This window comes from Pundamilia nyererei, unplaced genomic scaffold, assembly GCF_000239375.1.
Source record: "Pundamilia nyererei isolate P.nyererei 1_Seehausen unplaced genomic scaffold, PunNye1.0 scaffold00315, whole genome shotgun sequence".
Lineage (NCBI taxonomy): Eukaryota > Metazoa > Chordata > Actinopteri > Cichliformes > Cichlidae > Pundamilia > Pundamilia nyererei.
In genome coordinates this window covers 347,461-362,547 of record NW_005187716.1, presented here as the reverse complement: position 1 = coordinate 362,547, position 15,087 = coordinate 347,461, and the positions used below count along the sequence as shown (strand labels likewise).

The window sequence follows — 15,087 nt, the reverse complement described above, 5'->3', positions numbered from 1 at the left end:
GACGAAGACGATACAAGATCCCACACGGGAGCACGGATTTATCGGGCAGAGGAAAGCTTATTTAATAAACCCAAGTGCTGAGTGAGAGGGTCGCATTGAATGAGGCAGAGGGAGGCCTTTGAGCGAACACGGTGTTGGTTAAATTCCCGGTCAGACGAGTGATTAACTCCACCGGAGAGCGGCCAAAAACTCCAGTCGACGATCTTATCAATGGAAGTGGCGAATATGACTAAGACGCCTTTGAAAAACGACCAGGCCATTTTCCTTTCCACAAAACAGCGTGACATCTGCGCTGTGGTCGCAGCCTCATCGAGCGAGCGTGTGTGACTCACAAAGTGTGAGAGGCGCATGAGCCCGTCTGCGTCTGTGGCATTTCTCGCAGATGTTCACACTTGCTTCAGACTGTAAATTAAAGCGTCTTCCGCTCGCAGCTCAGTAGCTCCGTTGTTTTTCTGTCATTTTTTCTTTCTTTTCTTTTTACCAAATCATCCCCATTACATCAATCAAAAACCCAGCAGCCAGTCTCAGACACAAAAGAAACCACAAGTCCTTTTAGTCCTTTTGTTGTTTGACTTTTTTTTAATCCTTTCTAGTCAGATTTTGTTTTTCCTCAAGCAATAGAAGTAAAACTGTCTACATCAATGGCAAATCTCACAATATTCCCCATTCAGTACCATCCCTCGGGGGGAACAGGAGGAATACATACAATTCAGAACAGCAGCAGCAGCAGCAGCAGCACCTTCCTGCACATTTAATGAACACGTCTACATCCGCTAACAATGCAATGAATGAAATCATACAGCCGACCTTAAAACTGCCTGAGCGTCTCCCAGAAGGAGTTCAGTTCATGATATGTGGGTGTGACAGTCGCCACGGGCAGCCGAAGTTTTCCAGGCTGCGGGCAGTTTGACAAGGTAAAAACGTTCATTAAGAAGCAAAAATAAAATAAAAAAAAAGAATAAAATCATCAGATGCTCAGAGCTTGAGGGATGGGGGGCTCTTAATGGCAGGATAATAACGACAAGATTGAAAGCAACTGTGTTTGTGCGCTCTTTCTAAACTCCAAAGTACCATCAAGCATTTGCGTTTTGGTTGAAAACTGCTGAGTTACATTATGAGAACATCTCCAAAAATACCATTAGAAGCATTTCTACTCATTATCGCGTGTTTGCCTGCGAGTCTGGAGTGGGTAAACACGTGAGATTCATGTGTTCATGTGTCTGTTTTTCATTCTTATTCCTCCCCCCTCTCAATTCTGAATGACTATCCTTATTACCCGCAGTTTCCTACCAATCAAAGAAGCTCAATTTTTACGCTGTCAACCTCAAAAGTCATGTGACCAGAGGGAAAAAGTTCACGAGCATCCCGAGGCAGGCGGGCAAACACGCGAGTCCAAATTTGCAGCTACACACATACATGTGTAATTAGACGTTAAGTTATTTATTATTTTTCTCCTTCTTGCTGCTGTTTCTGTGCGGCGGCCTTTTCTTCCTCTTCGTGCACTTGTATTTTGTTTAAACCCTCCAGTCAGAGTCACACACGAATTCAAGGTTAAAGCATACGCAAATCTTCACAATGAGCAGACAGCGAGGTGAGATATGTCACGGTTTTCCCCTCTCTGCTAAAGAAAACACCAGGGGAGGGAGAACATAAAAGGTTACATTTTTTTCATCCCCCCCAAAACAAAAACAAAGCAATGTGTCCAGACTTGAGAGCTCAAGGTCACCAGAGGAGAACAGCCGCGATTTTTTTGTGTTTTGGCACTGCTGCGATTTAGTCCTCCATTAAGGTCCAACGCTTATGGGCTCAAAGCCACGGCTATCAGTCAAGTCATCGGATAGATCGCTGCCACACCGCACAAACAGAAAAAGTTTTTTCATGAGAACTGTACAGCCAAAAGAGACCCAAAAACAATAAGAGACAAAAATAGTCAGTCAGTATACTCTGATAGGATATCTATATTAGTGCTAGTTGCTAAGAGAGAGATATGACAGACAGGCACTTAAGTTCTAATGCATAGCAGAGATTGAAGCAAGAGCCTAGACAGAAAAGAAGGACTTGGGGCCAAAGCAAAGTGAAAACACCTCTTAAAATGTTTGGTGCTGTGTAAAAAAACCCAAGTGAACAAACTGCAATTTTTTTCATACCGATGAAATGAGAACTGATCCCTGCTCAGCTGCTAAAAAGCAGTGTGCTGACGGCTACAAAGCTAGCATCAGCATGGCTATTGATAGGGCCTCTGTCCTCAGCTGTGTGCACTGTATGCTATTTAGCATCCTGAGATGAAGGGGATTAAGTGAGACACAAGTGTCTGGAGCCAGTAGCTCTAATGGGATTGCTTAGCAGTATATTTGGGGAGGGGGGGGTCTAACCCTGAGCTGTGGTCAGCAGGACGGCGAATTTACGCCCTGGTACAATGCTAATATGTTAATCTGATCTAGCTGGTTTTAACTAGCTAGCAGGCAACTGTACTCCCTGCTACAAGTGTCTTTTATTTGAGGCCTGTGCGCTCAATACTTATGGCTCACCAAACAGCGAAAGTATGCAGTGAAGAAGATATCAGGAGCAGAAAAATTTGAATTTTGAAGAGTAAAATCGACACATAATATTTAACAGTATGCTAACAGCAGCTATGCTAGTATTTCTCACAGTAGAAAGGAAGGCTAGCAGATTGCTAGTACTTTAGGTCTCAGTCAGACAAGCCTAGTGGCTTGCTAGCGACCATTTAGCAGCTACTGGTTGCTAGGTTAAAATATTTATTCCTCAACCAGTTGCGAGTCATTGCTAGAGGCTGCTGGCAGTTGCTGTGAAACTGATTGCAAAAGCTCCATACTCAAATGGTTGGAGACTAGTTAGTAACCCCGTTGCAACCACCGTTTTCTAAGGAAAAATGGGTATTACACGACTCTGAAATTGGTCACAAAAAGGTGTTTTTATTCCTGCATCAAAAACATTGTGATTGCTTTGCTTGCTAGAGGCTGCAAGAAGAAATGCTGTCCGCTAACACTTTCCATCTCTTCACCAAGCAACTGTGAAACTGTAAGAAAAAATTGGAAATGGAGAACTGTTTGCCTTCAAAACAGGTTGCAACTTATGAAATGTGTTGGTTTATGGTTTGCTTGGGAGAGTAAGCGGTGAGTGTTTGCAGACAAGTCTGCATCTTCCTTTCAAACTACAAGTGACTGCAGCAACCTGCTGGCAACCACAGCAATGACAAGAAGGTGCAGTTTTTGGTGCAGTGATTTCCTCTAGCAACAATTCGCTGGGGAATACTAACTTTTTCCCTAGCAACCAGAAGTTGCCAGGAGGTTGCCGACTGGTCTCTAGGCTTGTGGCTCTGAGGACTTAGTGAAATTTCTGCGTTCATGTCATATTTATTGTGTACAATCTCCCCCCCCCGTTTCATTTTATTTCAACATTCCAGTTAGGACTGTCAACATGTTTTTCTTGATTTTACCCATCTTGGAAGACTCACATCAAGGAATATGAACTGAAACCTAAAGACATAGTGTCTATAATGTTTTTCAGCCACATACGAGCAACTCTGTAATCACAAAGCTGACGATCGCTGTGCACACACAGCAAACCTTCAAACCTTCCATACTTTATGACATGAATGCAGTAAAAGCTCACACCAGTGCTCCCCACTTTTGTTTTTAGAACTACATTAAATCAAGCTTGGAAAGAAAAACAACAAAAAACACCCCACAAAGCTTCACTGAAGTTCTCTGGAAAATGGCTACAATCTGAAAATGAGGCACTTTTTGAGCAGATGTACAATTCCACACATTTTTCTTTTTCATCAACCGTTGTATTCTTTATAATTGGAGCTCTTCCAATTAGGAAAAAAGAAAAGAAAAAGAAAAAACACTGTTCTCCATTTTTGTACCCTCCTCTGACGGGTTTCACTCAAGGAATGAGAGCAGCAAATAGCTTTTTAAGAATGTCATTTGGCACACATCCCTGTTGGTTTCCACAACCAACTAGATGAAAGCGAAGAGGAAAAAAAAGAAAAGAAAAGAAGTTTTCCATCAGTCTCTGACAAAGTGCTTGAGGACCGTGTCCGATCCAGCTGCTCTCTCGATGCGATAGGTTGCCACAAAATGAAGAGGCGGAGCCTTTGTTTTCCCCAGGGACGATTCACCGACATCAGCACTCTAGAAGAAAAGCCAGAGAAGAGAGGTTTGATTACAAATCGTATAAACACACCTCAGATATGAAGAAGATGAAAGAAATGTTATGTAAACAAAGTGTCTCCTCCTTATCTGGTTAATATGTAATGTGTGATATCAGTTCTGGAACACGCTGACCCTAAAACGAACAACTTGAATACGTAGTGCGGCTAAATGGGCTGGAAGAAAGACTCAGACAGGAAGAAGGAGATAAAGGGAACAGCAGGGAGGGAGAAAGTGAGGACACCTATGGCTACAGGCAACTGTGTGTGTGAGAGTGTGTGTGTGCGCACAAGCCCGTACGTGGGAAAACAGAGTTCTAGATCCCATGTTGCATTTTCCTGAGCACATGCCCCACATGTGAGCACACAGGTATGTGGGGAAATGTCACTGCTGCAGTTATTCAAAATGTCAAGTCTGAAAAGTAGTCATGGCTTCTTTTTTCTTTTTCTTTTTTTTTTTGCGCCGTTGGAAGGATTAGCTGCATAATTCTGCTCCACAGTAGAGACAGCAGCAGAATCACATGACATCCAGAGCCATCTGTCAGTCTTGGGTCCTCTGTGCCGTGTCATGTTAGGTTACCCTGGTCACAGCTTTAGTAGTCAGTGTACAGCGATGATTGCAGTGCAGAAGTGAGCTAAAATAGTTTTTATACAAGGGGGAGTCTGCACCCTCCATCCACTTACTACTAAGTGGATGGAGCGCTTAGCACTGATGCCACGTATCAGGAACACTGCAGCTCTAGCAGGTCTGTGTATTGTGTGGGTGTGTCTTAAGTCATCCAGGTTTGTGATCTGTTAGGGGGGGCGTGTCTTGGGTCTGCCCCAGGGGCCTCCTCCCGTAGGGGCATGCCCAGAACACCTCGCCCAGGAGTTATCCTTATCAGATGCCAGAACCACCTCAGCTGGCTCCTTTTGGTGTGGCGGAGTAGCGGCTCTACTCCGAGCCCCTCGCGGATGGCCAAACTCCTCAACCTATCTCTAAGGGAGATGTCAGCCACCCTTCGGAGGAAGCCCATTTCTGCCGCCGGTACCTGCAATCTCGCTCTTTCGGTCAATACCCAAAGCTTGTGACGATAGGTGAGGGTAGGGACGCAGATTGACTGGTAAATTGAGAGGTTCGCTTTTACGCACAAGCTCTCTCTTCGCCACGACGGACCAGTACAGCATCCGCATCATGCAGCCATAGAACCAATCCGTCTGTTGATCTCCCGCTCCCTTTTCCCATCACTCGTGAACAAGACCCCAAGATGCTTAAACTCCTCCAGTTGGGGCAGGAACTCGTCCCTGACCGGGAGTGAGTACTCCACCCTTTTCCGGCTGAGGACCATGGCCTCAGATTTGTATGTTGCATCTGAAATATTTAAGCTGAATAAAGTTTTAAGATAGTAATCATTCAAATGACAATTAAAGCTGGATCTTTAGTTAGCAATTTGCAGTGATGTGGTGGCCTGGAGACGATAGAAACTGAATGAGTTTTTGCAACTTCAAATGACATAGCTGCCGGTGACACGGGAACAAAGACGAGCTTTGGTCAACTTAGAGGAGAGTAGCTGAAGTAACTACCAATGAGAGTAAAAATATAATTGACATGTGACCTGGAAGTAAACTGGTAACTTGTGTTACCTAGGCAACTGGAGCCTGGATTATCAGTATGTGACCGGCCTTAAGATGCAAAGTGATGTGCAAGTTTGCACATTGCAATTTTAACTTATTGTATTTTATGACTATTGCTTCTTTTAAGTGAACAGCTTCCACTGGGATACAGGTCAAGGATAAGTAGTTCCTCCACTGTTAAAAGTATTTATGTACACAATCTTATCTTTTTCTTCTTTTGTTATTTTTTGATGGAGATCCAATCTCTTTATGGTCACGATTCACCTCTTAGCAGGTTAGCTTGGTTCAAGGCTTAAAACTCTGTGAGGGTTTTCTGAAACCTCAGTGGAGAAAATGGACCAACCAGTCAGGATGCAGGATGAAAAGAATCAGAAAACACTGGCTGACTCAACACTGTGCAGTCTGACAGGCCTCCGGACTGATGTTGTGCAGTCTGACATTGATTGCATTAGACACATATAACTCGGTTAGATGTGCAATTATTCCTTCAAGATTTCAGTTTTCCCGTGGTGTGTATGGACCTTCAAGCCAGATGTCAGGTTGTTGTATTGTGGAGTAGATAACAACAGAGTACAGGCTAACTGCTTTAAAGGTCTTGCGTGTTGTAAATAAACAATGAATGCAAGATGCGAACCACAGCTCCTGCACCTTGTACTGGAAGCACAATTATGACGACCATAAAGGTCAGTAAGTGCCCTCTAAACTGGTTCAGTCAAATGTGGTGACTCACACTGAAGGCACTTAAGCCGCCGAGTGCCAAAATAACCAAAGCACAAGGCTAGTAAAGAGGACAGGCTCAGAGAGAGTTCCCAGTCTCTTTTCTTAAAATTAAAAAAAATTAAAAAATTCCCAGCCTTGCTTGACTCTCTAATTGCAATTGAGGGTACTCTGTATTTACACCCCCTCCCTCTCTCTGTCTTCCCCCCAGCTTGTCTTCTTCCTGGTGCAGTGAGCTATATTTAGCGTGCCTCAGCACAGACGGTGCCCGCCAGCCGGCCAAGCCGTGACGGCCTAAATCAGAGCGGAGCAGCTCGAAAAGCAGCAACATAACCGAGCTATCCGGCATGAGAATCCAGAGCAGGGTGTCGCTACACGTTCTTGTTAGTGCTGCAGCTCTGCCATGGATACACACATGCAAACTCTGGGAGATGCTGTAATTGCGCAGATGACATTCACTTAATAACGACCTTTCCTCTGCACAGACGTGGCAAATTATACAGGAAAAAAAATGTGAAACAGCTGTCTACACATACAGCCTTTTATACGCGGCTACATGTGCAGTGCTTCCTCTCCTGGTCACACTAATCAGATATCTTATTTTCCCCAGGCTGCCCCATGCCGTCGCCTTGGACGTGTTAATCGATCTCATCCACTTCCTAGCATCGTTTCTCCATCTGTTGGCTAATCAATAGGATAATGACCGCGGTGGCGATTGTGTGAGTGTGTGTGGCTCTCTTTCACTATTCTCCCAGACTGTTTAAATCAAGAGGTTAGACAAGGCTATCTGCCTCCGGAGTACAGTGTCTAGCCAATAACTGTTCTCTAGCCGCCTGTGTGTCAGAAAGTGTGTGTGTAATTAGGAGAGTCTGGGTCTATGTGATGTCTCAATCGAGGGCTGGCTAAAATTGAAAGCCACCCTGTTCTCCTGTCGTAAATCGACTGTGTCAGTCTGTCATTTTCATGCCGCCCCGGCTCCCACAAGACACGGAGGCTGCTCCCAGCAACGTGATGTGAGTCACTGAGTGCACTGGTCACTTGGTTTGGTTTAAATCATATTTTATGCTAAAGGAAATTGGCCAGACCCGCGCTAGAGTCCATCATGTGTTTACAATCAATGGAAAGTGGCGCTGGTTGAAAAACAGACTGTACAAAAAGAGCATTGTCAGTGTCACCGTCTTCATGAGAGCAAGACACATGTGCACTAGATGGATCTATGAACTTCACACAGGAACAGATGAATGAAAAATCACCAGAAAGCATCAATGCTCGTCACTGCATCTCATCCTTCTGTGAGCATCTCATAGGTCGCAGAGCAGAAAATGTACAAATCCGTTCTTACTGAATGCCTCCAGCGTGCTGCGATCTCTTTGTGCAAGACAGCAAATTCCTTGCAACTCCAAAAGTAGCCAAGAAGCCACGACCTTTGACCTACACATTGCAAAAAGCCAAGAATATTCTTCTGGAGATCATTAAAGTCTTTTCAAATGAGAGAATCTCTTGAGGGTTTTTCCACGATGGATGCAATTTTTCAAGCCAGCGACTTGAGCTCCCGAAATCCTTCTGCACTGTTATTATACTTGATTCCATTAAATCATCTATCCTGCAGGCAAGGCGAGCAGCTAAGAGGCGAAACGGCGCAACATGAGCCGGGATCCAGCGTCAAAGACAGCTGCGTATACACGGATAGACGAAAACTGGCAGGCTGAACCGACAGGACAGCTCCCGTGTCACCCCATTTTATTTCTTCCAGCGACGCCAGAAAGTCTGTCAGTTATAAGGATTTAATGTTTGCACTCTGACCACAGCGTCTGATTTCACCGTACTTATTTGTTAGTCATGGATTTGGCGCGCATGTGGATGACGGTTTGGTAAAAGTAATACTGCAACCAAAATCTTCCTCTGAGCATCTAATGCTTGGCTCGTGGGGGCTTCAGAGGTGGGTGTGGGAAAATATAAATACATAAAAAAATCTGAAAATGGCTTCTTCATTGTGGGTGGCAGCTGCAACCAGCTCGTCTTACAAGAACTGCTAAAGATACTACTGTTGCCATTTTAAACATTCAATGCAAGCACACTGTGGTCATTTTTGCACAGAAAAGAACAAATGGAAGAGTTATACGGAAGACCAACAGTGCCCGAATTGGAAAATAAAAAAATACCTACAGTAGAAATGTAGAAAGAAATACAGAAACAAAAACATTTACTACAATACACAAATGTTCTGTCTGTTCTTGAACTCCTTGTTCAATCAGGAGTTGAGCAACCAAACTCATCACACCCAAATATTTTAGGCCGCTACAGGTTCTTATCTAATCACATGCCTTGCAACCACCTAATAATTGATTAAAATCACAAACCAAACATTACTGTACCATTGGCCAGGCCAGGTTTCCAGTGCCTCTACTCCAAACCCCTCTCAGATGGCTGAGCTCCTCACCCCTTCTCCAAGGTAGATGCCAGCCATCCTTTGGAAAAAGCTCATTTCTTCCGCTGTCAGTTTTTGTCATTTCTTAAAATCAATTAAAAATTATTGGCTAGATTTTTTTTTTCCAAATTTTTCATTTGATTTAAATCCTAATACTAATTGTTTTGTTCAATAACTTGTTATTCTGGCATTTTTGGGCCTCCGTACACTAAGAACACTAATTTCCTCCTCCTTTGTTTGAAGTCAAAACGAGAAAATGCAAAAGCGTTAAAACCGGTTTCAAACAGCCACATTTTAACCTCATCTGAACTGAGCTCTTGTATATTTCAGTTTTCTGAGATATTTGGAAACTAGGCAAAAATAATTCTTTATCTCCTGATTACATCCAGAATCAGATCTCAAGCCCGTCCCCATCGTATTTAATAGTCTGCATAAACTCAGTAAGTCAGGTGAGTACAATAAGATGGTCACCAGTAGGCCACGTCATTAAAACTCTCTTTAGGAGTGGCCCTAGCTAGGAGACTGTGGTGCCCTGAGCAATTCCTTGAGAAATTTATGGTTTTTGTGAAGCTGTTCTGCTGCATTTTTTGCAGTGCAGCAGAGGGGGGGGGGGGCTTATCCCAATGGGGAAGTTGCTGCTGTTTATGATGCGGTTTCACATGGCCCGCAAAAACGCTCATGTAGGAGTTTTAAGTAACATCCCCATTAAATGGTTTTAATGTTGTGGCTGATTGAGTTACAGCACAGAACGTTACATTTTCTGCACATGCTGTTCGGTACAAACAGAGTGGGAAGGTTTTCCTGGGAAAAACTCTTCTGGGACTAAGACAGCATCTCGTGTTCACCAAAACACGAGTATTTGAAATCAGTATGCTCCAGAACGAGCACCTCCACGCGATGCTTAACCACCTTTGAAATAATGAGAATTAAGGCGCTAACCATCCATCTTTAATCAAAGCTTTTTATCACCTGAAGATATCTCTTCATTTGAATACAACATTTTCCTTTTATGCTCAGCTGTAAATTTCCATGCGTTACATCCGTGCAGCTGACAGCGGTGAGCAGACTGCGTGGTGCTGAAAGACGAGTTGACGCTTATTGCATTTTCACGCCTGCCTCTTCTGTAGCTCTGCCGCCGTCAATCACGCCTCCAGCAGCTCGTAGCATAGCTGCTGTAGCTATTTAACCAGGTGTGCGAGAGGGTAAGGTATATATACACATAACATGACGCGTGCGGGGGGAGGAGGGTGTAAAGTTGCAAAGATTACATTGAAAATAACACCTGCAAAACACACACACACACACACACACACACACACACACACACACACACACACACACACACACACACACAAGGTTATGAGATGAGTGCGAAAAGCTATAGCACTCTTTAAATGGTATTAAAAGCTAAATGCTTATTAAAGGTGGTAATTTGTTCCTATATTCTGTGAGGTTCAGAGACAGGCCTGTATAAGGCTCCAGAGACTTTCCATTATGCAGCAGCGCAGTGGGAAAGCCTGAGTGGGCGTGTTACAGCACAGGAATGTGTGGGGACAGGAAGAGATGGACAGAGACAGAGCAGCACTGCAGAGTCAGGGGGGAGAAGAACATCCACCGTCCTGTCCCATGTGCCGCTTCGCATCCGAGTATTTTTAGCTCATCCTTGAACAATATCCGAACAAGTAGTTTGTTATGCCGCCAGGCCAACATGCTGGCCTTTGCACACTACAGCTTTCTCATCACCTGAGAAACATACTGGGAAAAAAATCTTCTGTTTCATCACGTCACACCATCGCTATTTCAACACCTGCCTCAAACAGACGACAGTGAGCTTCTGAACTTTGCACTCAGCCTCGAGATCACACCTTGAACTCGTTCCCTGTACGATTCTGAATTTTGAGATCTCACTTCTGGCTTTTAAAGCTCTTCATAGCCTCTGGTGTACGACCTCCCTGATCTTTTAGTCACATATAAGCCCGTGTCAGCATTCACAGCCCAAAAACTAAGGAAGGAGATGCCCGAGGAAATCAGGTCTACAGAGTCAGTGGCTGCCTATGTGCAGCCCAAACGCTTTAGTGAGAATACACAAGCGTCTGTTTCACAGGGTGGCTTAAACCTTTTCATAGAAAATCAGTGTCAACAAGTAAAGCTGATTACTGGCTGCTTTCTTCCTGATCTAGACGCTCAGTGTTCCTCTGCAGAAACCCAGACGTTAATAAAGTATAAAGAGAGAGAAAATAACAGCAACTCCTGCAATGAATGGACAACGCCAAAAAGCTAAAAGAAATACAACAAATCATCACCGTCTTATTAAATGCATCTTGTATCTCAGCACCAGAGCAGTAAAGACAAGTCAGTCACTAAGAACTGGACACATCTGCTTACGCTTCTGTCATTTAAGTTTGAGACACTTTTCTCGGGCCATCCATCCATCACAGGGTCACAGTCTAAAGTCTATCCCAGCAATCATGGGGAGGTGAGGGGATTCAAACCTGGGCCCATCTTTCTGTGAAGTGATGGTGCTAACTACTGTGCCACTTTTTGCCTATTTCAAGTCATTATACATTGATTATTGCTGGGTTTGGACAGAAAAATTGCATCTAAACATGTTATCTTGACCTCTGGACAACTGTAGGGAGATTGTTTGCTGTTAATTAGTAAACAAATTTCAATTCAATTTCATTTACACAGCACAAAATCACAACAGTCGCCTCAAGGCCCCCTATATTGTAAGATGAAGACCCTATAATAATACAGAGAAAACCCCAACGATCAAACAACAATCTTTGAGCATGCATTTGGCGACAGTGGGAAGGACAAACTCCTTTTTAAAAGGAAGAAACCTCTGAACCAGGATCAGGGAGGGGAAGTCAAGACTGGATGGTGGTGATGGGAGGGAGACAACACAAAAGGCACACTGTGGACGAGAGCCAGGGAATAATAATAACTAATGACTAAACGCAGAGTGGTGCATGAAGACACAAAAAGACGCTGCCTCCGTGTAGTTTACCCATAAATAGAAATAACCACCAAAGGTCACAATTAGTCTTTTTATTGCAACAACAAACCAGTCCGGGCCTGTGCGAGTTGCTTCTTAACCTTTGACCAACTTTTTTAAAAAGTGTATTAATTTTTCCAAACAGCTCATGCTGCAGACATCAGTGTGTTGTAACCAGATGATCCCACTGTAGGTCCAAACGTCGGATCCCCCTCAGGGCATCCGAGGATTTTCCTAACTGTTGAAATGAGTGACTTTAAAAAAAAATTAGAAAGAAAAAACAACCACTGCAGAGAAACTCGAACCCAGTTTGAGCAGAAACTTCCTGCCGTTGCTCCAAATGCAGCGTTTAAACTGTGTAACAGAAACTGGCAACCGTAGTGAAATCTGACATGGGACGTCCTGTCCCTGGAGAGCGCAGACACAGCGAAAGCCAACGGGACCAAAGGGTTTTTGTGGACGTTATCTCATTCATTCTCCCACTCTCACTCACACACATACGCACACGCAGTCACTGTCTGCTGATTCAGACCGGTGATTTCTCTCCGTCTTTGTGTCGTGCCGCTCCACCAGTTCTGCCACTTTCTGCTAATGCCGATGGCCCCACTGAGCATTGACACACACACACACGTATACACACACACACGACGGTGGCATCCTGAGTGAAGTGATATACTGAGTGATAACATGAGCAGGTGGGATCCTCTCTTCCGTGTAAGGCCTTTCCCAGAATGCCAGCGAACAGCTTGCTCCGGTTCTCCGATGTGGACGGACAAACGAAGTGAAACACAAGAAGCTGTTGCACCATCTTGAAGCAAAGCCGCCGAGCTGCTGCTGAGACATTTGTGTCTTTTCTTGCTTCGCTGTGACAGAACAGCAAAATTCAGCCAAAGTGTTTTTTTGGCACATCAGTGAAGAAGATGTAAAATCACACCAGCAGCAGCCTGAACCGTTGATACAAGGCAGGATGGATCCATGCTTTCAGTTTTGTTTTGCACTAAATTTGGATACCATCATCTGAATGTCGCAGCAGAAATCGAGACTCAGACCGGGCATCGTTTCTCCAATCTTCTGTTGTCCAGTTCTGTTGAGCCTGTGTAAAATTGTAGCCCCACTTTCCTGTTGTTACAGGAGTAAGTACAGAAGCTAATTGTTCTGGTTTTCCATTCTGCAACTTTAATGTTTTATAATCAGTGTAACCACTTAGCTGCTGCAGGCTGTGCCTGCTTTTATTTTAATAAACAGTGGCCTTTTCCTAATAAATTTGCCATATCAGCTCAGGTGCCAACATGTCAGTGTGGTATTTACAAAATGTTCCACCCTCAAGATATACTGACTCTTCTATTGCAGCTGGCTTGAGTTATTATTAATTGCAAAAATGTTGTAAAAAAAAAAAAAAAAGATTGTATAAACAATAAAAAAAGAAAGGTTTGCTATAGTTGAGATGACTCTCAATTAAAGCCTTCACTTCCCGGTGCCATCTCGGTCAGTTCCTCTATAGGTCTTCATCACCTGATAGGAGTGCTCTGCTGTGACAGAGGACCCAGAGAAGAACTCATGAACCTTTGGATCATTAAAATGACAAAAAAGGGGCTGACGGTGTGGAATCTGGAATTCAGTTTGGAAATTGTGTCCCGTGTGTTTGGAAACTGATGCCAATCTGTGTTTCACAGTGCCTCCGTGTGTGTCTGTGTGTGTTCATGACAGCTCCTGGCCTCTGCTCCAATCTGATGATGAATTGTGTAATTATTAATAGAGACGCCTCTGCCGCTTCATACGGCAACAGCTCTGCTGGTTTTAAGTTACTATGTGCAGCTTTATTGAAAGAAGTGCAGCTCTGTGTGACTGCATATATATGCGTGTGCAAACACCGAGGACGAGTGTGATCGAATGTGCAGGCATGCACGTGAGAGCGTAGGTGTGTGTGTGTGTGTGTGTGTGTGTGTGTGTGTGTGTGTGTGGGGATGTGTGTGTGTGTGTGTGAGACTGTGGGTAGACAGCAGACTTGGCCAACATGCACAGCAAATATTTATCTAAGAACCTTCTGGACTCTCCACTACTGACACTTGCCATCGCCTCATCTCCACAAGAGGAAACGCCTCCTCTCCTTCTGCCCTAACTGCTCCCCATTATAGTTCGAAGCACCTCCTCAGCATGAGCTACACTCATCCCGAGCTGTTCCCTGCACTTGCTAAGGACTGGAGATCAAAACAGAATTAAAAGGACTTGTACTAGACTAATATTCAACAGCTGACCGAAGTGAATGTCACTCTGTGTCTGCTGGATGTGTAAATGAGCAACCGCATGCTAACAAATTAGCCGTAAAGGGAGTTATAAGGTGATAATATGTTTGGGGACTCGTTTGTTGGCTTGCAAGGCCACCAAAGTAGTCGATTCATGCAAGTTGAACGCTGGCAGTTTTTGCCAAATTTGATTGATGGCAGAAATGAAATGACAGGACTCGTGCACAGCTCAAAATTAAACCACAAGTTCCTACAGACCACTCCAATCACGCCAGCTTGGTTTGCAAAACGCTTTCCTGAGATCAAACATGCAAATCCACTGCACCAGTCGCCTCACATGCGTGCCGTGTTTGGACGGTTGCACGCAGGTTGAAACAAGAAAAGGAGACGGGCTAGAGAGGAGCGAGCGAAACGTTGACATGGATACGAGTGACACAATAACAGGAGATGGAGTAAGCTCTGAATCAATGAGCTGCAATGAGCTGGAGCAGGAGTATGAAATGAGTATGTGATTATATGTCTGTGTGTGTTTTGGAGAGTTGGGCAGCCATGCAGCTGTGGCGGCTGGCCTGGCCCATTATTATGGCCACTAACTGGATAAGAAACACAGTTCATAAGAAATACATGAATAAAAATAAGAGACACGGCTGTGTTTTTACTATTTATATACAGGGAGTGCAGAATTATTAGGCAAATGAGTATTTTGTCCACATCATCCTCTTCATGCATGTTGTCTTACTCCAAGCTGTATAGGCTTGAAAGCCTACTACCAATTAAGCATATTAGGTGATGTGCATCTCTGTAGTGAGAAGGGGTGTGGCCTAATGACATCAACACCCTATATCAGGTGTGCATAATTATTAGGCAACGTCCTTTCCTTTGGCAAAATGGGTCAAAAGAAGGACTTGACAGG

General features: G+C 44.1%; 1 protein-coding gene across 1 annotated transcript in view; it reads right to left on the bottom strand.

Annotated features, from left to right (window-relative positions):
* Positions 1-727: 727 nt before the first annotated feature.
* Positions 728-15,087, bottom strand: part of LOC102197086 (insulin receptor substrate 1-B) — a 50,666-nt gene continuing 36,306 nt past the window's right edge. Inside the window, exon 4 of the mRNA XM_005751540.2 lies at positions 728-4,157. Within this exon, the coding sequence (XP_005751597.1) occupies positions 4,150-4,157 (8 nt within the window). The 3' untranslated portion in view covers positions 728-4,149. The remainder of the gene's footprint in view (positions 4,158-15,087) is intronic.